The sequence below is a fragment of the Crocuta crocuta genome, unplaced genomic scaffold (assembly GCF_008692635.1).
Source record: "Crocuta crocuta isolate KB4526 unplaced genomic scaffold, BGI_CrCroc_1.0 scaffold84, whole genome shotgun sequence".
In the NCBI taxonomy this organism is placed as follows: Eukaryota; Metazoa; Chordata; class Mammalia; order Carnivora; family Hyaenidae; genus Crocuta; species Crocuta crocuta.
In genome coordinates this window covers 697461-723279 of record NW_027530213.1, presented here as the reverse complement: position 1 = coordinate 723279, position 25819 = coordinate 697461, and the positions used below count along the sequence as shown (strand labels likewise).

At 43.4% G+C, this 25819-nt stretch overlaps 1 protein-coding gene across 1 annotated transcript in view; it reads right to left on the bottom strand.

Annotated features, from left to right (window-relative positions):
• The window catches only part of DSCAM (DS cell adhesion molecule), a 643763-nt gene that overhangs the window by 295687 nt on the left and 322257 nt on the right, over positions 1-25819 (bottom strand). The window contains exons 4-6 of the mRNA XM_077765486.1: positions 10699-10845; positions 5811-6089; positions 2116-2391 (exon numbers count right to left, since the gene is read on the bottom strand). Coding sequence (XP_077621612.1) covers positions 2116-2391; positions 5811-6089; positions 10699-10845 — 702 coding nt within the window. The remainder of the gene's footprint in view (positions 1-2115; positions 2392-5810; positions 6090-10698; positions 10846-25819) is intronic.

Here is a 25819-nt window from a genome sequence, read left to right as displayed (position 1 = left end):
CCCCCCCCACCCTCCTAAAAACTGGGAACTGTCCTCAGGGGAAAAGTGGTATCAGTGCACATTTCACCTAACCCTTTCCTCTTCTTTCATTGTGTCAAATCCTTTCCGCCTGCTTCTGGATGTTTCTCCAGTGCCCACATACAGTTTTGCTTTTCCCCAAGTTCACAGTTTTTATCTGCTTTCAGGTTAATCTGATACATGCTATTCTATCATTTCTTGAAATGGGACCTGCTGTTATTACTTTTTATTATTCCATTTTCCAGTTACTCTGGTTTGATCTTGAACCTATAGTTGTTAGATTTCAGTTTCTTTAGACTTCCATCCCAGTTTCTTTGGCCTCCTAGAAAATACTCCCAGCTTCTGCATTCATATCAATGGCCATTCTCTGCTCACAGTATTGTGAGTTTTTATAATTTACATTAATCTCAAGCTATTTCAATGGGAATAATAGGTGGTTACATCCAAGGATACTAGTTAGACACCATTTTAAGGCTGATATGAGATACATATTTATAATTACACTTCTGCTCTCTTTTGCTACATTAGCACTGTCATCTCTCAGAAGAGAAAAAATAAAGTGAAGCTTCTTGTCCTGAATGGAAACTGACATGCAACAAATAAATCCGTGAGAATGTTCAGTATGTGCCTCTGCACCCCTCTTTTTTTTAATTCAAGTGACAGGCTTTTTCGGAGATGAAAGCAGACATTATTTTCCCAGTGAGACCTGAGTGTCTTTGAAATCTTCCTTGCTGTCACTCTTTGAGAACCTGAAATCTTTCGACATCATTATGGATTATCAATATGCTCTTTAGGTTTTCTTAGTCACCCGAGATAGTTGCCAAGGCAACTTGGCCTAGACAGGTATTCTCTCTCTCTTCCACAAAGAATCTAAAAATAGTGGCTATGTAAGGACTCCAGTGCATCAGCAGCAGCAAACTGTCTCTGTACAAATTGATTACTTTACTTAATTATTATGGGGAACACAGTGTCAGGCATTTAATATGAGTCCCAAGCCTCCTGCTAATTTCACCTCTGCTTAAGAAAAAAAAAATTTGCAAAAAATGCTTGAATCAAAATAAGAAGCTCATGGCTAAGCCTGCTTCTTCTTAAAAATAAGCTATGGTTAAAAAGAAACAATAACAGAAACATCCCCTAAGAACATTAAGACATATTTTAAACTTATTTTCATACGTATTTTTTTCTCTTTAGACTATATTGAAGTCATGTAATTATTTTAATCAACTGACATCAAATGAATTTTAAATTATATGTAAAGACAGAATTTCCAACAAGACACACATATATACGGATAAAAGCTAGTTCAATTATCCGGTGACAAGGATATGTCTCACTTGAACGTAACCTTCATAGCTTTTTTTCCCTGGCTGACTGATAAGCTTGAAGATGTAATCAGGACAGTAAGAAAAGACAACGACACACCGGAAGCCTACTATAATAACCTGAGGTCATTCCTCACAAATTCTGTTCACCTAAATTTGTGAATATCTGGACCCAAACAGTGACAACCATACAAACCAGACGCCATGTTCTTTTCTACCAAGTACTATACTGAAACTTTGCCCTACACGTGGCCTGTAAAATTGTACTTCTCAGCTGGGGGCTATTATCTCCCCCCTAACCCTGGGATATTTGTCAATGTCTGGAGGTATGTTTTGTTGTCATAATTTGGATGCTGCCAGCATCTAGCGGGCAGAGGCCAGAGACGCTGTTAAACGCCCTACTGTGCACAAAATGGCTCTTCTAACAAAGCATCATTGAGAAACTTCATTCTGTGATGACACATTATCAACCAAACTATATGTTCCAAGTTTACGAGGTTTGTGTCTTGACAAGTCACTAAACACAGGAGTGGGTGACATTTATGTTACTTAACTTGGCATAAAGATACTTCTATTACTTCTACCATATATAACTTTCACCAATGCTCACTCTTTTATGAGCCCGACGTATCCTGTGAAATCAGGGCAGAGTTGCTAGCTAGCCGGACAGATAGAAATCCTAACACGGGGAGTTATCAGCACGGCTTCATTATTCTTCTGAGTGCTCTGTGTTTGGGTTCTTTTGCAGCTGCACCCTGTAACAAGGCCCACTGACCTTCAAGGACCACCTGCACATAGTCTTGAGCGGACAGCTTATCCTTGCGCACAAAGCACTGGTACGCGCCCCCGTCACTTTTGACCATGTGATCCATTATAAGGTTTTCGTGGTTGATCCCTGTGATCCTCACATTTTTTCCAGGGTTGAGGATTTCGCCGTTTCGGTACCAGGAGAGTTCCTGGTCCTCACTGCCTGTCACGCTGCAGGACAAGGACACCTGGCTACCAACACTGCTTTTAACTTTCCGGGGGCTGATGGTGGCCTTCAGGGGCTCTGGAAATTGTGGTGAGAGAAAAGAAAAGAAGGTAAGAACATCAGATACAAAGACATCGTTTCAACAGCATCCTGAGCTTCTGACAAGGCGAATGCATCACTGTAAGCAACGCTACACAGTTCTTACGTTCTGGATTATTCCACTGTGCGCCATTTTGTTCAGGCGAACCCTCTTTACTCTTTGATTTTTTTCTGGTCTTTTTTCTCTGCGTGGCAAACAGACCAACTTTGGTTAAATTGCTTTCTCACTGAGTAAGTGTGAGGATTAACCCACTGGCAACAAGGAATGCCAAGTCCTGGCTACCAATAAGGACACAGGTACTTGAACATTTAAATCCTATTTGCCTTGTCCCACAGTAGCACTGATGGGTTTCTCTGGACCAGTCGCACACACTGATTCACTTGCTCACACCCCCTTTGTGGTTCAACCAAGGCCTGTAACACACAGCTGTAAGAAAACAGGTTGATGTTAGAATTTGTGACCATTGAAACAAAACCAAACCCAGTTTGATGTAGCACGTTCATTTATTGAACATCTCCTAGAAGCCAAAGGGGGGGGGGGTGAATCCTATAGGTAAGACAGAGGTGAATTACATTTGCAGTGCAACTGGCATGTGCCATAAAATTACTGCACGTCTTTTGTACATTATTTAAGTCGGTCTTCCCACAGCCCTGCATGTTTTGCCTTATCATACCCATTTTACAGAAGACGTGGTTGTTCAGAGAGACTAATTAATGGAACCAGATCCACTCAACCAGTAAATAGCAAAAGCCATTTTTTACCCCAATTATTCCTGACATCTTCTGTCACCATGCCATGAAGTCTCTGGTTCCATAATGTTCAGTCTTTTGGTGGATGAGACAAATACAAGAGTGAATATGGTAGCCAAGAAGCAACAGAGGGTCCATCAGAGACATATAGTGTGTGGAAGGGGATTGGTAGAAAGCTCAGGAAATTTCTTAGATATCAAGGATGAATAGAACTGAGGCCAGCTGGAAAGAAAGAGCATTCCGTAAATTAGGGCACGAAGCATACCACTGTCAAGAGAGGAGTGTGTCTGTTCAGTCTGGACACAGAACAACATGACTGTCAGAAATGTACGGGAGAAAAATCCCAAAGGCAATCTGCAATGAGATTGCAAAAGGCTTCATGACCTTGGAATTAAGTCAGAGGGGACTAAAGGAAGCATTCGAGAAATTTTAGCAAGTGAGTATACAGGCAAATACATTTTTAGGAGAATTGACTGATCATATTGCATTGGACAAACTGGAGCGGAGAAATTGGTCAGTAAGGGGGCACTGCAAATGTCTGGTGCAGTTAGGTCTCAATCTAGGACAGGAGGGGGATGGGCAGGGCGGCTGAGAAACACCATGAGTTATAATCTATAGGACTTGGCAGGACTTGGACGCAGAAAGGAAAGGCGTAAGGAGGATCCAAAATTTAAAGCCTGTATTTAAGGGGCTCAGTGGGGGGAGGGGGATTAGGAGGAGACATCTCAAATAAGAAGAGCCTTTGACAAGGTAGCGATGGTGGAGTTTGGTTTGCTATGCGGCTGTGTTGCAATGCCAGCGAACTTCTGCTCTAAAATCGGGAGACATGCTGATCCAACAGCCAGAAAGGAAGCCAGGCTAAGCCTGCAGACCAGGCTTATTCTCAAAGGGGGTGGAATCTGGAGCCATATGAATAGAGAGAATGCCACAGGAGAAGACATGGAAGAAGACAGGGTTTTGGATTTGGAACCCAAGAGAACGCTTTCTGTCTAGAGAAGACAAAAGTCATGAAGTCAGAGGGAGATGGGGAACATCTGAAGGGCATTTGAGGACTTGTCCAGATATGGCAAAAGAGTCCAAGGGTGAGAATTAAGACTTTTCCACAAATAACTTCTAAAATGTAGATTCCGATAAATGCCTTTATAGAGAAAGCAATAAATTAAACACTGAGAGCTGACCCTAAGATGGTTGGGATGGGGGTGTCATTGGAGGGGGTACTGCATTGGGTTTAGAAAGATAGGAAGTTTAGTCCTTCAAGTACTTGAAAACCCTCTTCCATGTGGAGGCAGGAGTGTGACCTGTGGTCAGGATAGCGATGGCTTTGTCCATGGAATAGAAAGAAGTTAAATGTAACAGGAGTCGGTCGGTTTTCTATGAAGCAAAAGTATGGGGAATATGGCAAGGCAGGCTTACTCACAATGATTTTGATACTGTCCTAAAATATAAACTTATTCAGCAGGAAGTGCGGAGCCGTGAAAGGTGTTTTAACACAGAGGAGGTTTTGAGCCTGTGGGGACACTTCTTCCTTGCTTTCCAGTACTGCATCCATGCATCTAGATCTAGAAATAGAATGGTGCAGACCTTATCTTCCATTTCTTCTGAAGTCCAGCCTAAACACGTTTTCATGATATTCGCAGGACCTGCCCTGGGCACCTGGTTCCAGGCAGTCACTGGGATGTTGTCTTAAACAAATTTTGTTGGGCTGGTATTGGAACAGTCCACACCCAGAGTGACACTGGAAGAGGCAGTTCCCTTAATAGACATGGGGTTGGCAAAAAGCCAGGTTAAGAGAATGCCTCTCCTTTTAATGTCAACTCATGATTTAGTGTGATCAGTCAGTTCATCAAATAAAAAGATATTTTCTCTTAGGGAATGTATAATATCATATTCTATGAAAAGAATGTTCCATTGGCATCGAAGAGCCACCAATTTTGACTAAAAGCCCTGCCACTTGATTGTAGCCATGTGGCCTTGGGTGAGTCACTTTGATCTGGTTTCTGCATGAGTAAAGTGGAGGGTGTTTGACTAGAGTGCTCCCGGCGCTGTGGTCACACCTCTACTTTCTCTGGTGTCTGCCTTCAGTGTCCTTCTCAAGACAGTCGCTACAAATCAGTTAGAGATGAGATATGTCCACCATATTTGAACTAAATTATATGAAATAATGAGTCTAAGTCTGATATTTTGATAACTTAGAGCTCCATATTTCTGCAGATAATAGCCCCATTCAGGAACATAAAGTAGCATCTGAAAGCCAGCCAAGGACCCCCACTGTGATCTGACTACCATCACTTGTGGGGACATCACAAGCCTGCCCCTCTTCCTCTGTCAGTGTTCAGGCAGGCTGGCCATTGTTAATTCAACAGCTAGGTAATGGTGTCTCAGATATGTATTCTGTGGCCTAACGGAAATCCTGGAGGTTCAGACAAACCTGAATCACAGTCCTAAATCCCAAACTCCCCAGTTGTGTAATCTTGAGCAACTTATCTCAGCATTCATTTCCTCATCTGCAAAATGAAGGGGGATACTAGTCTCAGCAGGAGTGTCGTGAGGATTCATGGGGGTTATTGCGAGAGCCTGGAAGTCATCATGTATCAAGAGCTCCATCAATGGCAGCCAACATCACCGTTCCAAGCTACCCTCCAACTTACGTTTCACGTACAGGCGGCCTATCACCTTGGCGGTTCCATATCTGTTGGAAACTTCGCACACATAGCTGCCTGAGTCTGAAGGACGAGTGTTCTCAATGAGCAGCCCCGTCACAGTCTTCTGGAACCTTCCAGAAAGTTCCAGGGGCAGGTTGTCCTTCAACCAGCGATAATCTGGCTCAGGATGCCCAAGCGCTTTGCAAGGCAGCTCCACGCGCTGCCCTGCCATGGCTTTGCGATGATCAAACCCATCCAGTATGGACGGGGCTGAGTTCGCTGGGTCTGGGGAAGAAAGAAAAACTCTTAGATGTGGTGAATGAGTCAAAGTGGCCATTTAGAATCAGAGGACCTCACATGTAAGTTAAATTCTCTACATCATACTAACTATTGACAATAGATCTTTAAGTTTCTATTAAAGAACAGAAAGAAAAGCCCTATTCATATAGGTTTCTTCTGCTCAAAATCTTTAAAAGGCTGAAGCAGAAACGGTTCTACTTTTCATTTCCCAGTGAATAACGAAGAACTCCAGAATCAGCATGTTTCTACAGGAATTGCTGGCCCAGGTCAGGAACTGGATTGTTCTATAACCAGAGAATGTTAGACTTCTCCTTTCAAAAGAACAACAGCAGCAGAAATAGTTGTTGGCCATTGGCAAAATTTATTTCACACAAAAAAAGAGTTTTATAGATAGTTATTGAATTTGAAAGTGTTTTAATTACTCATGTCACAATATTGTTTGAACCTCATGTCCTGGGCTAGCATACAGTCAGGAATCGGAGACACGCTGGCAAAAAAGAGACAGGGAAAGATGACACTCTCATAGAGATTGCATGTGACTGTGTGAGTGGGGGGTGGTGAGTAACGTGCAAGTACACAAACACATAAAGATGATGTGGCTTGTAGTAGGTGCAAGAAATGAAAGAGCATGACACAATAGAGTAAGCAACAGTGGATATGTTGTCGGGAGTGTGGGGATTTAGGGATGGTCTTTGTGGATGCCCTTCATGATCCCTAAGGAGCGATGAAGGAATGAAGATGATCAGGGTGTGGCAAAAATGAAATGCTTATCACCTATGACATGGCCCTGTTTGAAAACATGACACTGTCTAATCCACTTGTTCTCCCAAATGATGTTTAGCCGGTATTATACTCTTGAAGCCAATGAGGAAAAGGACCAAACGCTCTCAAGAAGTGGGTCAGTGGAAACCACCCCGCTCAAGGTCCAAGCTTGCTTTGAGGAATCGATGTTCTCAGGGAATATGACGAAGAATGTGAAAATAGAGATCCCCTTTTGGATGCCCAAAATAAAAGTCTTCTTGCCCTCTCTTATTTTCTTCCTGTTCTGAACCTTCACTGGGCCACACATGGGTGACCACACTGGTCTCCGCAAGGATATGCAGAACAGATACGGGCTCCTGGTTCCTGAAATCTTATCTTTGCCTTAGTTAGAAAAGCACTGTGGCTATTTTGCTGTACCTGCGGTAAACCCAACACTGATACTGCCAGGGCTTTCCCTTGCAACCATCAGAGATAAAACCCATGACAAACCCACTGCTCTTCTCACCTCCCTGGTGCAATATAAGAACAATGTGAATGTTCTCATGGGATGTAATAAGGGAACCTAGTAATCTCCTGAAGGATACGTGACCCACTGAGTTTCCAGTACTTTTCTGCAGTTCACCCATTTTGTAACTGAAAAATTCCGTAGCAGGTAATTATACTCACTCACATCTCCTACACTGTCTGGGAACTGGCTCCGGAGGGATTAGACGTAAGAGGCCCACAACAGCACGGAGCCCCCTTGCGGGGACCCAGAGGGATTGCAGACAGAAGACGCCTACAACTGCATGGAGCCCTTGTCCATGGAGGTTATTGCTTCAATCCCCTCCTGACGGAAGTTACAGACAGACTTTGGAGAGTGTTGAAGAGAAGGCTACTTTCTGATGGACTGAAGAGTTAGAAAATCTGTTGCTCTGTTGAGGGTAGGAGGTGGGATTCGTGCTGTCAGCACAGAGCCCAACGCGGGGCTCGAACCCACCAACCATGAGATCCTGATCTGAGCCAAAGTCGGAAACTTAACTGACTGAGCCCCCCAGGGACCCGCCTTTTTAAAAAAATTTTCTTTAATGTTTCCCATGTGTGCATTTTTAAATACGTTTAAATACAAAGTAAAATTAATTTTTCTTTTTCCTTTAGAGGTTATATTTCTTTTTTTAAAGAAGTGCTTATTTATTGGGGTGCGTGGGTGGCTCAGTCGGTACAGTGTCTGACTCAGTTTTGGCCCAGATCATGATCACACANTTTCCTTTAGAGGTTATATTTCTTTTTTTAAAGAAGTGCTTATTTATTGGGGTGCATGGGTGGCTCAGTCGGTACAGTGTCTGACTCTCAGTTTTGGCTCAGATCATGATCACATGGTTTGTGGGTTCGAGCCCTGCACTGGGCTCTGTGCTGACACTACGGAATCTCCTTGGAAGTCTCTCTCTGTCTCCATTTCTCTCTGACCCTCCTCTGCTCACATTCTCTCTCTCTCTCAAAATAAACATAAACTTTAAAAAAATGTTTATTTATTTATTTTGAGAGAGGCAGAGAGAGAGAGTCCCAAGCAGGCTCCATACTGCCAGCGCAGAGCCCAATGCAGGGCTTGATCCTGAGAGTCTGAGATTATGACCTGAGCTGAAATTGAGAGTCGGATGCTTAACTGACTGAGCCATCCAGACATCCCAAGAGCTTAGATTTCTAATAGTTACCCTTACTCAGTGTTCATGGTCTCATTTTCTACCATTAACAATTTCCTCCCTCAACGATGTTATTAACGTTTCTGTGACAGAAGTCCTAACAGTTATGTCCTACATGCAGTAGACTCTCTCAGGTGCCTTTCCGTGACACATGACTCAGTTGACCCCACAGCTACACCTCTAACCCCAAATGCTCAGTTCTTAGTGTCGGACATTCCTCCACAGATTGTGCCCTGAAGCTCCTCACTTCCTGTCACAAATGCTCACTGGGCGATCTCAGGGACCCCCCTCACTTCCATGGTGACCAAGTGCTCATGGGCCCTGCCGCCAATATTTAAAACATCAGCAGAACATTCTGTAAATGAAACAAAACAACCACCATAACAAATCTGGAATTAAGAAAATTAAATCTGCCTCCGGAGCCCTGAGAGTCGAATTCGGAAACAGGTACTTAGTAATTTAGAGATAAACAATTCCACCTTTCAGCGCGCTCTCTCTCTGTCTCTCTCTCTCTCTCTCTCTTTTCATGGTTTTCTCTTTCTTTTCAGATTTTCTTTTCAGGCTTCTCTTTCAAGAAAGATGAAAGACTTCAGAGTCTCATCACTTAATTCACTCTTTTGGATGGAGACATGTGTACTGCTTCTTTTGCTAAAACTCAATTTACTCTTAACCCCAGATCCACCCCCCAAATCCTTCTCCTCTCTTATCCCAATGCTATTATCATGTTTCCTGCACACAAGACCTTTTCTAGGATATTCTGAGCAAGGAGAACTCTGTGTGGTCATGAAAGTCACCATGGATTACCCGCACAGATGCCATTCACTTTCTCAGTCACTTTCTTCCAGGTTTTTTCTTTTTAATGGAGTGTAATTTTAGTGTACTGATTGTTCCTGCCCTTAACAGAGACAGAAACACAGAACTATAAAACAAGGGCTAAAGTAAAGTTCTTTCTCACTGACATGAACAGGTAAAGAAAAAGAATTTTCGTGTGCAGAGAGGAAAGGACTGAATTCTGGTGTGTTCCCACAGCCCCTGGGAGCATGTAAGGATGTGAATGTGGAAGAGGAGCCAAGATAGAGCAGAAGCACAGTAAGTGGGTGTTTGGGAAAGATGTTTTCAATTGCCCCGATGGTCAACAGCTTTCTATCACTTCTTCCTCAAAGAGGTAGAATCACTACAAGTAAGTTAAAGAGAGTCAGTCCAGGGTCACCCAGGTGGCTCTGTCGGTTGAGCGTCTGACTTTAGCTCAGGTCATGATCTCAGGGGTTGTGGGTTCAAGCCCCTCATGGGCTCTCTGCTGACAGCTCGGAGCCTGGAGCCTGTTTCGGTTTCTCTGTCTCCCTCTCTCTCTGGCCCTCCCCTGTTCAGGTTCTGCCTCTCTCTGTCTCTCTCTCAAGAATAAATAAACATTAAAAATTAAAAAAAAAAAAGTCACTTCTGGGAGCAGTTTTACCTTCTCAAGCCATAAGGGCAAATGTCAGATGCCTTACACCTGATTTCTAGGACTGAGTCGGACATCTCACATTCTAAACTGCTCCGTGAAGAGCTGGCACATCGCCCTGTGAGCGGACTGCTTACTTGTGTGGCAGATGGGCCAGTTGTGAAGATGATGCAACGGCTGATAGTTTCTCCAAGTATAAATCCCATAAAGACAGGCACAAAGCTGTCATATTTACAACAGAGTGGAATCAACTGGCTCAGGTCTCTTTCACTGGGCAATAATCCCGGAAGGAGGCGGGAGATGGTGTCATCCCTTTAACCTGAGATGTGGGCAACTTCCCCCATATTGTTAGACATGATATGGGGAACAAGAGGTGTGTCCCCTGTGTCCCCGCTCTTCTCCCTCGGAATCTGTGTCACAGTCAGCCTCGCGGTGCTGCTGGACGGAATGCAAGCACCCAGGGCAAGGAGGCGTTGCCTTCAAAACAGAAGCCATAGTGCCTCACTGGAGGCACTTCACTCAGAATGACTTCACTCAGAATAGCTATATTTGTAGCATACAGTATTAGCAAATCTTTGGTTGCTAAACTATTTTGGAGAAGAAAAAAAAAAGCCTTTCTTTGAATCATGAATCCTGCAGGTTTGGTTGACTTAGCTCAGACCACTAACAAAGGACTAAGGAAAACAGTAAACACAGGCTTGATGGTATTTACCTGATACAAACAGCCTAGCGCTGTTACTCTGTCTGGTCTCCCCGGTGTATCTATGCCGCGTGCTACAGCGGTAGTTATACAATCCATCTTCATTCTGTACATCTTTAATATACAAGGCTCCCGTGGATGTGATGAGAAATCTAGATCCTGAAATAGAAGAGAATGATTACCCAATTAAAATAGAACAAAAGCAACCCAATCACCTAAACAAAGACATTGAGTTGTTTTAATTTTCTCCCAACTGAAGGAACGTTAAGCAGAGGCTAATGATAGGAGTGTCAGTTACCTTAGGGGTTCAAGCTATTTTGATTTTTCAATTACCCTAAATCAGGAGTGTTTAGTAAGTATGCTACACAACAAATATATACTTAGAAAATCTAATCTCATGAAGTAAGTTTTTAGGTCACATGTTTAGCTTTCTTTTGAAGAATTTTTTTAATGTTTATTTTTGAGAGAGAGAGAGAGAGAGAGAGAGGGAGAGAGAATGAGTGGGGAAGAGAAAGACATAGAAGGAGACACAGAATCTGAAGCAGGCTCCAGGCTCTGAGCTGTCAGGACAGAGCCGGATGCTGGGCTTGCACTCATGAACCCTGAGATCATGACCTGAGCCGAAGTCAGTGCTTAACTGACTGAGCCACCCAGGTGCCCCTCATGTTTATCTTTTGAGCAACAGAATCAGCATATACTTGATGTGGAGCTAATTTAGCAGATTTTCCTTGCTGACCACTATTCTCTTAGAATGCGACACATCAAAGGGGTGCTAACTTTCTCTCGTAAATTTCTAACTCATGTAAGTATGAACTTCCACCTTGGGTTGAAGTGTTTCAATTAAACACACAAATGGTAGCTTATATAGCAATAAAATATAATATACAAAATATATAAAGCACAAAGTTTGTGGAAACTTCCCAGGAAGGACTGTCTTAACCTCCTCATAATAATAGCCAACACTTAACTCTGGATTCTAAGACTAAGATCAATTCTTCCTATAATCAGTGCCTTGGAGGACTCTGGGGTTACTTAACTGCGACCCCAACAATCATCAATCCCTACTTTCCACTGGGGGGGGGCGCTCTCTATGCCTCCTGGGATGTTTGTACAGCTCTACCTGTACTGAAGCATCCGCATTAAGAGATCAAACGTCAGTGCTGCTTTAAGAAGGATAAGATAATTTTCCCTTTGAAAATGTAAATACCTGCAGATGATTCTTACTGTTCAATTATAATTTAATGATGAACAAAATAAAGACAAAGCAGTAAAACCCAGAGTGAGGTGTGGTGCCCACATGTTGAATGACTGAGGACACCACTGTCTCACTGTTAGACTCTTCTACAGAATATTTCTCCACCGATGCAAGGCTACTTGGGGGATAATGTGATCTTGTCTCTTTGGGAAAAGACTAAAAGTGCCCCCAAATCACCTTCGTTTATTGTTTGTTGTCCTCAGGTTCATTTGAAACTTCCTTTGGCTTATTTTAATCAGAATTTACCAGGAGTCTTGACTTCAATAATTTTAAGTCTCAAATATTTAAGTCCTGAACACAATTCCTATAGCCCTTTAATTTCTCGCAAGGACTACACTTTATTCATCGATCATTTGTTCACATAAAAAAGGGCTTATTGCAAGAAAGAGCAATTCCAAAGGGCATAGATAAGGAAAAAAATCATAAAACAAATACCAATCTAGAGTAAACTTTTTAAAAGGACACAAATTCACCAAAAAAAATAGTATAGAAATCTTTAAGTAAAAAATTCACTTTTCAAACAATTTCATTTAGTCACATATTTTAAAATATGCCACAAATAGGCTAAATATTAGAATAGCTAGAAAAGCAAATGCTCTATATTCTAGATATTTTTGCTTTATCCTCCTCCCCGTAAGGGAAAGCAACTAAAAATACCTTTTACCACTTGTCCAATGTCATCATACACCAGCATTTCTTACCAACAGACACTATGTATAGTTGAAACGGTATTTTTCTTTGCAAGATATTTTGCATACTTACATAATGGTTTAATAATAACCAGCCCCTTTAAAGTACTGAGCAGTGGACAGAACTAAAAGCCAATGTGTATAATTCCCGTCGCCTTTCTAGCACGGGGTATTTTTATTAGAATTGACAGGCCATCAGCGGTGGTGACATGTAAGTGGAAGCACTCTGCACTCCGGGTAGCACAGAAGTGCTGGAAAATGTACGAAGACCACACAGCGGCGTGCGTTCATTACTCTGCTGACTCCTGAGAGGGTTCTGTTCTCCAGGCACATTTAATTTAATCACTCACTTGTTCCTGTAATATCTCACTTTTTTTTTTTTTTTTTTACTCACTTAACATGCTAAAGAAGACCCTTCAGACATGTTGTTTCAGAAGCACTTGAACCCTGTTTGTTTGGAACATTCCTGACATGTTCGCAAGAAGAAGGAACTGACCCAATTACCGTACGTCCTTTGAACCCCTCAGTCTAGCCCCTCGTTTCTCATTGAAACCCATTTCAAAAGCAATCAGCATTTTAAAATAAAATAAAGATGAAGAACAGAAGCTTTTGACCAAGAGAGAGGCCCTGAGGACCCAGGGTCCGGGGATACAGTCTGAACTCCCAAGATGCATGGAGTTTTCAGGGGCAGTACAGCCTTTAGACCCCCAGATGTCTTGTCTCCATGGTGATAAGAAACCTTCACTGCCCCCTAACTTGCCATGGCTCCCTGCCTTACCTCATCAGAGCCTGCTGTGTCATACAGAATAAACAGTTCACTCACAGCCTTAAATGGGATTGAAGAATGTGCTTCTATTAAAACAATCAAACATTAAGATACAAAATACTGATGTCAATAAACTGTACACCACAAACTCCCTGTCTCACCCACGCGTGCACTCACACACACACCTTTACTACTCACAACTGTCTGGTAACATACAACTATGCCAAAATTTTCTAGGTAATTTTATTTTCCTTGGAAAACTATTAGGGTTTTAGATTAAGACATTTCCAAAACACAGTGCATACTTTTTGTCATGTAAAACACACTGCACATCAGTCAACTGAACAATAGCGAATGATTTTTGGATTCCAGGTCGTCACCGTAGACATCAATTACTGAGCGATGCTGCTGAGTTATTGAAGGGGTGTCTAAGCAGCTACCTTGACTTCTCAACAGGCACTAACTGGTCCCCAGATGTTTAAGCCCATCATTCTGTTTTTAACAGTAATACCACTCCTTCCTTTGCAACCAGTGGAACTGAGGAGCATCACTTCTCTCTGTTGTCAATACGATCACAAAGTGATGCATTCAGCATGCTGAAAGGTAGAACCCAGACATACCACAGGTATTAGAACTTGGCATAAACTAAGGGCTGGTGGGTCACGAGTAAGTGGTGGTGTGGTTCTCCAGCATTACCGACACAAGCTTGTATGTCAGTGTCACGGACATAAACCCACAGCTTGGTACCAGTGGAGCAGCTAGCAGGGTATTTCTATCTAGAGACCTAAGACTGGCAAGCGAAACGGGACATCTGCACAGCTGGGAGGGTCGTAGGGACACTCAGGGTGTGAGTCCGCAGGGACACGCAGGGTGTGAGTCCGCAGCCACACTCCTCCCGCTGCTGCTGAGCTGAACGGCGGAGAAGGCTCAGGCGGCACGGGCTCCTGAGGTTTAGATATTGTGCCTTTGTGAGCTTTCCACATGACAGCGGAAAGGCTGTCAGAGGCACAAATGAAAACAGCAACAGTTCTGGGCATCTGTTTGTCCATCTAGGGGTAGCTGAGGATCTGAGCTGCAGGAAGCAGGCATACGTGACCTCTGGAAGAAAGCGTATACAGGCTGATTCTAGGAAAACCAGAGCCAAATGGTACACCATTCACTGTGCTGGCACTCTCCTGGGCTCTGGGAATCCCAAACGGAATGAGATACAGCCTCTGTCTTCAGGGTGCTTGGGATCTAGACAGATTTCAGTCTTGGGGATGGAGACATGGCATCAGGGTGAGAGAATGGGATGGGAGAGAAAAGGCTGAAGTGTAATCAGGAAACCCCATCTCACCTGGATGAAGGTAACTACCAATCCTCAGGGAAGAAAAGGGCATTTTTACCAGACCTGCATATATCCTTGCCGATTACTCTGACATAAATAATTAACATTATATGTTCAAGCATCCTTTACTAATCTTTTTGTTCAATCTACTCAGCTACTTTTTTCTCATTCTTACAAAGAATCAAGTTAAAAGAGCTTTTCCTTGGTACCAGGTTAAACAAACTCACCCCCTGGAAAGATTTCTCATTGTGGAGGGAAAAAAAAAAAAGCTGGAGTTCCGAATCCAGCGGATCTGGATTCCAAACCTGTCAAAGTCACTTTCCAGCTGTGTGACCTCAGACAAGACATTCAGTCCCTTTAAACTTTGACTTATTCGTCTATGAAAGTCAGATGGTGAAAAGCATCCTCTCTGTTCCAGCGTTGAAGTTCAGATCAATGCCAGGACGTCATCTCGCTGATAGCCATGCATTACGCAGGGTGTCTATAAAAGCAAGCGTAACATTTCCTATTCTGCTGTTCTTATTGGTCAGTCGTCAGTCGATGAGATGTGCACAAAACTGCCCAGGGCTATCAGCCTGCCTGAGCCAGGCAGGTAAGAGCCTGTGGACATGGACGTAATATTTAATTGTTCATTTAGTTGCCAACTTATGTGAAGCGGCCTCACGTATCAGGAAAAACATCAAAGTGGAAATAGCATGGCTGAGTTTTATGTCACAGTTCCACCACTTGGAGCTGTGTTGCCACAGGTAAAATATTTCCCAAACCCCTGTGAGACAGGTCACCCCACAAGTTATGACCGAGAGACAGAACAAGGCCCCCAGAGTTGCTTCCTATGTCCCAGTGAAGAGCTGTAGGGAGAGGAGGGCCGTAGGGACACTGTGCTCAGAGATCCTGCTTGCAGTGGGACGTTCACGGAAGCTTGAGGTCTTCCTCCATAATCCTTAGCATGCGATTTGAGTATGAATATTTCCTGGTGTATTTGTCAGTATCTGAGCATAAGATACATACTCTGAAGTGTTCCCAATTAACCATTCCTCACCTTTCATACCTCATCTAATACGAGGTGTCCTTCTCTTCTAAAATACATCCAGAATGGTCCACTTCCCCATCTCTGCTAAACACCACGGTCTGGGGCTCCCCACCTTCTCTTCTCTGTTTCCATTCCTGCTACTCGCAGGCTGTTCCCCACTCAGCATCCATGGTCATGCAGCACAGTAGACCAGGTAGATCATTTAGTGTCGACCAGGTCCTACTAGACTGAACCGTTCATGGTGGCCTATGATGTTGCAGGCTTTGATCATATTTCCAAAAGCCCTTCACCCCGTCACCCCCTCTGCCACCATGCCCCAGCTACCTTGTTCTCTTAATCGCTCTACCTGAAGGGTCCTGAGTCAACATCTCTACCTGGATGGTCCCTTCTTATCTTTCTGGCCTCAGTTTCTAAATCTACTTTCCACCAATGGCAGCCCACATTAACTTGTCCATGGTCACCTTATGCTCTTGGACTTGATTTTATTATGTCAATGTGAGGTTGCCTTTTGTGAGTTTAAAGTTGGCTTAACATTTCTCTCCTCCAACCAGAAGAGCAGAAACTTGATTTGTCTTGCTCAATTTTTCATCTCCATTACACAAAGCTGCACCTACCTATGCTATCTGAAACTATTTGTCCAAGAGATGGGTGGATGAAACAGTCTATCATCACATGTATACAAATTGTCTCTTCTTAGGTCTAGGTAACCAGAAAGCAACCTGAAATGCCTCTTTCTAGGTTTTGACATGCAACTTCCTCATGTATAATACATAAAAAAAACAGTACTTTCCCCTTCTAGGAGCAACCATAATATATTCTTATATGAAAATGAGCATATTTTAGGGTTCTGATGTTAATTGTTCCTTCATTATGCTCTCCGGCTTTTTCCTACGCAGCCAGGCCGTTAGATCTTTAATAGGGATGATACTATTTTCTGGAAGATTTTTAAAAGCGCATTTGATTCTCCACTTAGTCAGAAATATATCTTAGGGTTTTTCCTTTCTTTCTTTTTTTTCTTTTGCTATTGCAATCTGAACTGAGTTAATAGTAATTAAAAGAACAGATGGTTCCTCTAATAAGATGCCAAATGGTAGCGGAACACAATGAAACTTTTATCAGCTGTGCCTGCCACCTCCAATTGACAGCCAACTGTGTAATGAAACAGCTTTGTCCGGAGCCGTTTTCCTAACAGCCTCCGAGAAATAAGAGCAAGATTGAAATCTAAGTTCTAAGTAAACAGCACTAGCAACGAGATGAGCCTCTAAATGAGTATCTTATGTTTTTTAGTTTGAAACTTGAATTAGCATTAACTAAAATAGAAGTGGAAACGAAAAAAAAAATATATAATCTATAATTACCTTAAAGTTATCACTTTCTCTTAATCCAGATGCACACTGGAATAGAACTGAACTCTTCATTTGGTTCTAAGGTATGTCTGTTCTGTGATGTGATTGCTGGGGGCCAAGCCGTAATCAGGGGAAGGTAGGCAGGAGTGGCAGCTATTTCTTGAGCAGTTGGGTGGCCTGATAAAAAGGATTGTTCATGAAAATTATGTTGAAAGCTACAAATATGGGAAAGGAGGAGGCCCTTATGGTGTTATGGATTGAAGTGTGTCCCCTCCAAAATTCAGAACTTAAGTCCTAACCCCCGAGACCACAGAATGTGACCTTATTTGGAATTAGGTTCATTACAGATGTAATTAGTTAAGATGAGGTCATTCTGAGGGACGCCTGGGTGGCTCAGTCAGTTAAGCATCCAACGTTTGATTTCGGCTCTGGTCATGATCTCACAGTTCGTGAGTTCAAGTCCCACATCAGGCTCCATGCTGTCAGTATGGATTGACATTGTCAAGTCATGTCATGTCAAGTCAGTATGGAATGCTTGGGATTCTCTGTCTTCCTCACCCTGCCCTTCCTCTATTCATGCTCTCTCTCTCTCTCTCTCTCTTTTTCTCTGTCTCTAAAAATAAATAAACTTAAAAAAAAAAGATGAGGTCAGGCTGAAGTAGGGTGCACCCCTAATTGAATGTGACAGTTGTCATAGAAAGTGGAAATTTGGACACAGAGACATCTGGGTATGGATACCAATCCTAATCAGAGCCAACAGCTATTACATGCTTAGTAAGAGCCACCATTGCTTTGGACATCCTGTATTTTGACCCACTTCATTCTCACAATGACCCCACAAGGGAGGTACTGTTAGTCTCCCCATTGTGCAGATGAGAAAAGTAAGGAACAGAGATTAGATGTCTTGCCCATGTTCACACAACTTTTGGTGATGCCCTGCTGTCTTGGCTGGGAGCTCACACCCTTGGGTGCCCCCCCACCCCACTCCCTGGCTCTGGGTCATGAGTCAGCAGAGCACAGTGGCCAGTGGAACAGAAGTGACACACCCAGAATAATTTAAACAATCGAAAGACGTCGACTGGGGAGAAGAATGCTCCAAGCACCCCATCTGAGGTCCCCACGAGATGGTGCTGGCAGGCAGAGAAGCTGGGGGGGGGGGGTGTTTTTAGGGAGGACATGCTGGGTCACTTAGGTGGTGTGATACTAGTCAGGCTGGAGACAGAATTTTGGGGCTCAAGCTCCGGATGTCAAGATACCCTTTATGGGAACTAATGTCCAGGACCCCCCCCGGGTGGGGAGCCAGCAAGGAAAAGGGCCAGCAAGACACAGCAAGAGAAGGAGGGACAGGGACCCAGGAGGGTGTGGGATTATGAAAACCAGGGTGTGGAGGACTTTCACAGAGGATGCTGCAGACATCAGCTCTGCGTCTCTCTGTCAGCATAAACTAGATAGAATACCCATGTAACCCGAAAGGGCCTCAGTGTCTTATTCCGTGCAATGGGGCAATATTACCGTCTGGGGAATATTGTGATGTTAATTAAACAAGAGCATCCGAGTATATGCCTGCTAGAATCTGCAACAAAATATACTGATAAAGTATCCCACCTGTTAGATCAATGAAAATATTAAATATCTACCTACAGACAGCAAGTGACATGTACAATAAGCTTAAAGAGCACTACGCATCATTATCAAAAGGTGTAACAGAAAGATACTTGGGTAAATAAAGAGGCACATGAAATTCCAGGATCAGACAGCCTGATATTGCAAAATATTCAGTCTTCCACAAGTGAAATCAATTGCATTTTGATTGATTTCTGAGCAGAATGTATTTAGAACTGGACAAAATCAATGCAGATTAAAACAAGATGTGACTTTTTAATTCAGGAGATTAGAAAAAAATTAAAATATTTGATAATATTAGTCTTCACAGGGCATGGGGGAATTCACAGGGCCTGGGAGAATGAGGATATACTAGTAGGGATGTAAACTGGTGAAGCCTTATTTTTGGTAGGCAGTCTGGTAGCGTATTTCAAATGTCAGAAAGAATTGCATACATTTTGCTCCAGCTTGACCCTTCAAAGAGTCTGCCCTGTGGAAACACTCATACAGGTACACACACCAGGTACACATAATAAGTGCCCTGAGGCCTTATTTAAAAATGAAAGCCTAGGGGCGCCCGGGTGGCTCAGTCGGTTAAGCGTCCAACTTTGGCTCAGGTCATGTGGGGTTTGTGGGTTCAAGCCTCGAGTCAGGGTCTGTGCCGACAGCTCAGAGCCTGGAGCTGCTTCGAATTCTATGTCTCCCTCTCTCTCTGCCCCTCCCATGCTGGTCCTCTCTCTCTCTCAAAAAATAACTAAACATTAAACAAATTAAAAAAAAAACCTGTCAGGATGCCTCGGTGGCTCAGTTAAGCACCTGATTTTTTTTTTAAGTATTTGATTCTTGATTTCAGCTCAGGTCATGATCTCATGGTTCTTGGACTCACGCCCCAAGTCGTGCTCTGTGCTGACATCACAGAGCCTGTTTGGGATTCTCTCTCTCCCTCCCTCTATACTCCTTCCCTTACCCCCACCTCTCTCTCTCGAAATAAAATAACCAACTTAAAAAAATGAAAATGAAAAACTGTCAAGAAACCTAAATGCCAATCAGGGGGTGAATAGAGTTAGGGTGTATTCATACTATGCAGCCATTTAAAAGGTAGTAAGGTGATGTACGCATACTGCATGCAGAGATCTGCAAGACATCAAATACAGTGAGTACAGAACAACACACAACGTTCTGTACAAAAGGCAAAGACTGTGCGCATGTGTGTATAAATCTGTGTGTGTAGACGAACAGAGAGGAAGGTGTCAGAAGCCGTCCACCAAACTGTTAACTGGAGTTGCCTTTGAAGTCACTAGTGGGCTAGAGGAAGGGAAGGGAGAACTATAGGTTTTATTCCGTGGTCTCACGTACTCGAAAATCTTAAAAGAAGACTCTATTAGTGCACTACTTGCGCAGTTAAAATTTATTTTGAAGGAGGTGTCAGTGGGTGGTGAGCATATGGACGCAGCAGGCATAGACCAAACTCATTTGAGCAGCGCGGCAGAGGGGAAGGAGAGAAATCCAGCATAATATTGATGCTGGGAATAAATGTGTCAAAAGATGGCCTTTTGTTTAGCACGGTTTTCTATCTGATCACACCTGCGCGCACATAACAGCATAAGGAGGGCTTTCAGTGTTCACCCTGGTCTTTGTAATCTTTCCCCTCCGAACACCCAACTCCAACATCTCAACCAGGATGTGGTGGATCTCTTGATTCCAGCCCTACTTGGGTAACACGGAACTTCATACCTAATTGCGTTCAATCCAGTCTGCTCATGTGGGTCAGCACGGCCTCACCCAATGACAGAAGGCTCTCGGAGGCAGGGTGATCCCCGTGCTGGTCTTTGTTACCCGGGGCTCCCCTTCACCTTGTACAGAGTTGGATTAGATACTTGTTTGGGTACCAGTGACACACTTCTTTGGGATTGTTCGGTACATAGGGCATCATGTTGTCAGGACCTGCTACATTTACAAAATCGTCACCAAGATAGTCAAGGAATCGTGAGCCTCCAGCTTGGACTTTGGGCTGCCTGGGAGAAATCACGTGCCCAGAAAGGATGACGTTACCCCTGCACACAGGGCACAAAGAATAAGCTAGCCACCCAGGGCTGGATTTGATAAGGACGGAGTGATTTGGCATATATGTGTTTAAATTCTCTGAGAGCAATCTCACTAAGACATTTTTCTTACGTAAATAAAACTCTCTCAGTGAAATCCTCCTGCAGTTAAATGAGGCTCAATTATACACTGCTAATTTCAGCCTGCACCCTGCATTCTGACTGTATACCTAATTACCCTGTTTAGTCTCTTAATGATCAGATCTTCCTTCTTAAGCAGATATTCCAGGCTGCCATTAATCTTCCCTCTAGTTAGAATACTGGTTATTTAAAAGGAATAAATCCTCACAAAGAATAGAATTTGGTTTTTTAAAGGAATTCTTTTAAGGATTTTTATAGAGACCCCAAAAAGCTTAGAAACCTTGAATTGTATTTATTCGTGTCTATGATGAACAGAACGGTTCTGGGCCCTGACATCCAAGAATAGATATTTTGGTTGGGGAGAGAATCTAAACAAGTACATAGACCAAGAAAATAATTACAAAATGTGGTAAGTGCTCTTAAGAGGATTAAGGCTTGGATGTTGAATCCATGTAAAGGAAACTGTTATTTAGGCAGGGCGGGGGAGGGGAGATTTCAGAGGAGGCGTGGCAGGTGGGAGAGCAGGGCTGAATACAAGGAAGACAGGAAAAGCATGTGCAAAAGTCCTGAGGTAGAGAAATGATGGCATGTTTAAGGGACTGGGATAAGATACATTTTGAAAATAGAATTGACCGGATGCAGCCCTGGCCTGGATGCTGGGGTGAGGTCAAAGGTGACTCCTAGGTTCTGGAGAAGGGCGCTGGATGGCCAGAGAGGAAAGCCCTTCCTGGAAAAAAGCCTTGGGGTGTGGCACTGGTTATTGTGGGTGACTTATTTTGGATTTCTGAGCATGGAAAGTGGCCCCTTTTAGACTGTGGGGAAAGGAACAAGAATGCCATGGGGTTGAGCTCCTATTTAGAGAAGCACATCAGCCGTATACCCTGTCCCATGAGATTTCTGACTTGGGAGGCTGAAGGGAATGCGTATTTCATGGTGATCATTTGCTGCAGTTGCAGCTGTATGAAACTGTGCTCATTAAAAAGCAACATGTTCAGAAAGGAAAAGAAAGAGAAGCAAGAACAAAGCACGGTGCTTCGATCCGCAGTGATTGTGCTTATGGGGTCTAACCGTGCTACGGACCTGCGTGGAACTGGAGCCCCTGGGCTTCCTGGTGGGACGCCGTGAATATTAATCGTGAAGTTGGTGTGCCTCGTGCATATGACATATGGCTACGGGAAAGAATTTAGAAAAATAGGACCCGTTAAACTTGAAAAGAGACACAACGTCGTGGCCACTTAATATTACAGGGTAATGGTTCTTCCCATGGTGGGCAGTGACCTATTAATGGCTGTGAAATCAATTTCACACACTGTAACTTTGTTTTTTAAAAATAAAATAGAGTAGATAGAACGAATTGGTGCGCATCGGCAACAGGAGGGGTCAGTACTTTATGAAAGCTCTGCTGGAGTTCATACGTGCCCATAAAGGATGGCGGGTGTGTTTGTGTATACATCTGTGTTCATGCATGTGTCTATGTATGCTGATGTACACACTGGGCCCCGCTATCAAATGGATTTTCCACTATGTATTTCTCATGGTGAGTCAAGAAAAAAAGTGCTTGAAGAGCACCACGCAGCACCTGGAGATCTGGCTGCTCTTTTTTCACTAGGCTTCCCACCTCTGGGCAAGTCCCTTCACATACTCGGGATTCTTCACGTCTTCCTTTCACATATTCAGACTGGCAAGTCTGTAAAGGCCACAGATGTGGCTGCATTTACATCAACCATGGCAGATGAGGCACCTGATTTCATCTCTAAGCTGCATCATTTGAAAGTCTTGGATTATGTCTGTTTCTTGACGATGCAGAAAGATGTCTACGGGAATTGCAAAGCGTGTATTGGGCATCGTGCAAATCTGTATGCAAGTATGTACTTACAAACCTCCCCTGCCCATGGTAGAAATCATGTCAGATACAGAGCCAACTGTCACTCCCCCACCCCCAGACCTTCTTGGTTTTAAGTGGCCTGACGCATTGGGATTGGGTAGAAGCTACACCAGTTTCCATGTCCCAAAGCCATCCACTGGGAGGCTAACTCAGCTCCCCAAACGGCTTTTCAAGATCCAGCTGATCATGAAACCCACTGCTTGGCAATGTCTTTCCTAACAAAACATTACTAATACAGTCATATAACAATTGCCCACGATGCACAGAGCTACTAATGGGGCTGAAGGTAATCCCATTACTAAAGGTGAACTCCCACTGTTATAGGGAAAGAAAACTCACCACAAAAGTGTAAGGATACGTAGCAGGGTGAAACAGTGCAGCTGAATATACGTATGTGTGGAGGGAAAAAAAGACTGAAAAATAATATATCTATAATCAATCAGGGTGGGACAGGAACCGTTGTGGGAAAAGCCACAAGAGAAAGCCTCTGGAGAGTTCGCCTGATCTACCCACCAGCTCTGTGCATCTAGCTTCCCTCCGCCATGATTCTCAGGGTGTTTCATGGGCACAAATGCTCTCTGCTCCTCCCCCAACAAATCGGTGATCTCCTTTTCCTTTTTGTTTTTAATGTAGGAAAAGTAAGCCTGTGCCTAGGAGCTTCTGGAAGGCAATTGCATCTGGCCAGATTTTAGTATCATTGCTTTGCTTCCACTGTATTTTTTAATATTTTTTAATCTGAGAATTTTTTAAGTTTTTAAATTTTAACTCTAATATAGTTATTGTACAATGTGGTATTGTTTTCAGGTGCACAATATGGTGATTCATCACTTTCATACAACACCCGGTGCTCATCGCAANCTGTTCCCCCCTTCCCTCCCCCCCCCCCCCCCCCCCCCCCCTGGTGACCATCAGTTTGTTCTCTGTAGTTAAGAGTCTGTTTCTTGGTTGGTCTCTCTGTCTCTTTTTGTTTTTCCTTTGCTCATTTGTTTTGTTTCTTATATTCCACACGAGTGAACTTTGTATTTGATACACAAAAACACACATACACATAGCTAATAATACTACTTAAAAGAAGCATGCACATTTGCTTTATATTGCATCGCCTTAAGTGAATAGGAATTAGTCAGATAAATAATAGCCAAGATGATATTCACTGACTGCGGAAATCATAAAGGTGGCTGTGACTGACCAAAATTTGTGATGAACTATGCGTGTGTGATATTTACAAGGAGAGGTGAGTTATATAAATTGCTCCTGGGAGAAAACGATGGCCAGAGAAATCTGGACTCACAGAGGGCCAGGCCAGCAGCAAAACGGGTGACCTGGGGAAGCACAGGACAGACCCTTGGTGGAGGAACCTTGTGGTTACACCACTGAGGTCATGAGGGGTACAGTATGGCTGCCTGACGGTCCAGGGATTGGTACCAGAATAGCACTAGATGATTTTCATATAACGCAAGAGCTAAACCCAAGTGAAGCAGAGGTCAGATTGTGGGCTGAATACGAGATGCTGCTGGGAGAAGAGCCAGGAAGATGTAAAAGATGGTGCCAAAGCCAGACAGCAAGACGGGTGGCCGCCGGGGAAGCCAGAGGGCAGCATGAGCCCAGGACAGGGACACCACAGGGGTCCCTGGTTTGTAAGGGACCAGTCCCTTACAGGAAGTCCTGGCCTCACGACGATTTATTTTCTTCTGACTTGCCCCCCACTGTGTCCTCAGTCCCTTACCCTCCTTCCATTTTTTCGTTTAATTGAAGAAGTATTTAAACCACCCACACAGACATAAAATGCTCATCTGTGTGCCCATTGCTCAGAATTGATCACTGTTAACACTACTGTTTGCTTTATTTCTTTTAAAGAAAGAAATGACACTTCACAGAGTAAAGGTAAATTCCTCTCTTTGTTCCCTCCCCTGCCTTGTCTTTTTCTCCCAAAAAGCCATTGTTGTCAGGAATTTAGCATCTGTGTTCTGTTCAGTTTTTATTCTGTCACACACACCTATATGCACAAACCACACACCCACTGTTCTGTATCTTCTCTCTCTTTCCAAATTTACATAAATAGCCTACTGTTTACCATGGAAGAACTTGCTGTTTTCCACCCAACATTATGCACTTTAAGCTTTCCCCATGTTAATACAGAGAAACCTAGTTCATTCTTTTTAACATAAGCATAACATCATATTGTATAAATATAAGTCAGGCTAACCACTGCAATGGAGCTCAGTGGAGGCGTGTATCTTTCTATTTTATTCTTTTCATTGCTGTATCCTCAGCACCGGGAATAGTGCAAAAACACACACACATAGTAGTTTCTCAATAAATACATGTCCAATAAATGAAGGGATCCGTTCACTGCACTACTTAATGGCCTCTGAGATGTCAATAATCCATTCTTCCAGAACTCTCCTCAGACAAGCTTTCATAAGATTTGTCACACGTGTGAATGTCTCACTAACGTATCTTCCTACATATTGGGTAGAGAGGTTGTGTTTTCAATTTTCCTGGGTCCTCTGCAATGCCATGTGACTTTCGAAAGGCCTAACGTGATGTAATGTGGGCCACTCCTCTGGCTGAGAAGACTGGTGTTCCCAAGCCCACGGAGGAGGGCTGTTCATGTTCATGTTCAGAGTTCATGCTGTTGGGTTTACATTGCCTCTATTGCAGGCTTGCAAAATGTGATGTCTTCCCTTCAAAAGTATAGTAGACATTTTTTTAAACATTTTTTTTAATGTTTTATTTATTTCTAGGAGAGAGAGAGACACACACAGCATGAGCAGGGGAGGGTCAGAGAGAGGGAGTCACAGACTGAAATAGGCTCCAGGCTCTGAGCTGGCAGTCAGCACAGAGCCCGACGCGGGGCTCGAACCCACGAACCGTGAGATCATGACCTAAGCGAAAGTCGGATGCTTAACCGACTAAGCCACCCAGGCGCCCCGACATTTTTTAGTTGGTAAACTTTGATGAGAAAGGAGAGGTTGAGTTATTCCAAATCATGAAATAATTCCGAATATAAAATAAGTGAGTATAATGACTCACAGCCAGGAAGTGGG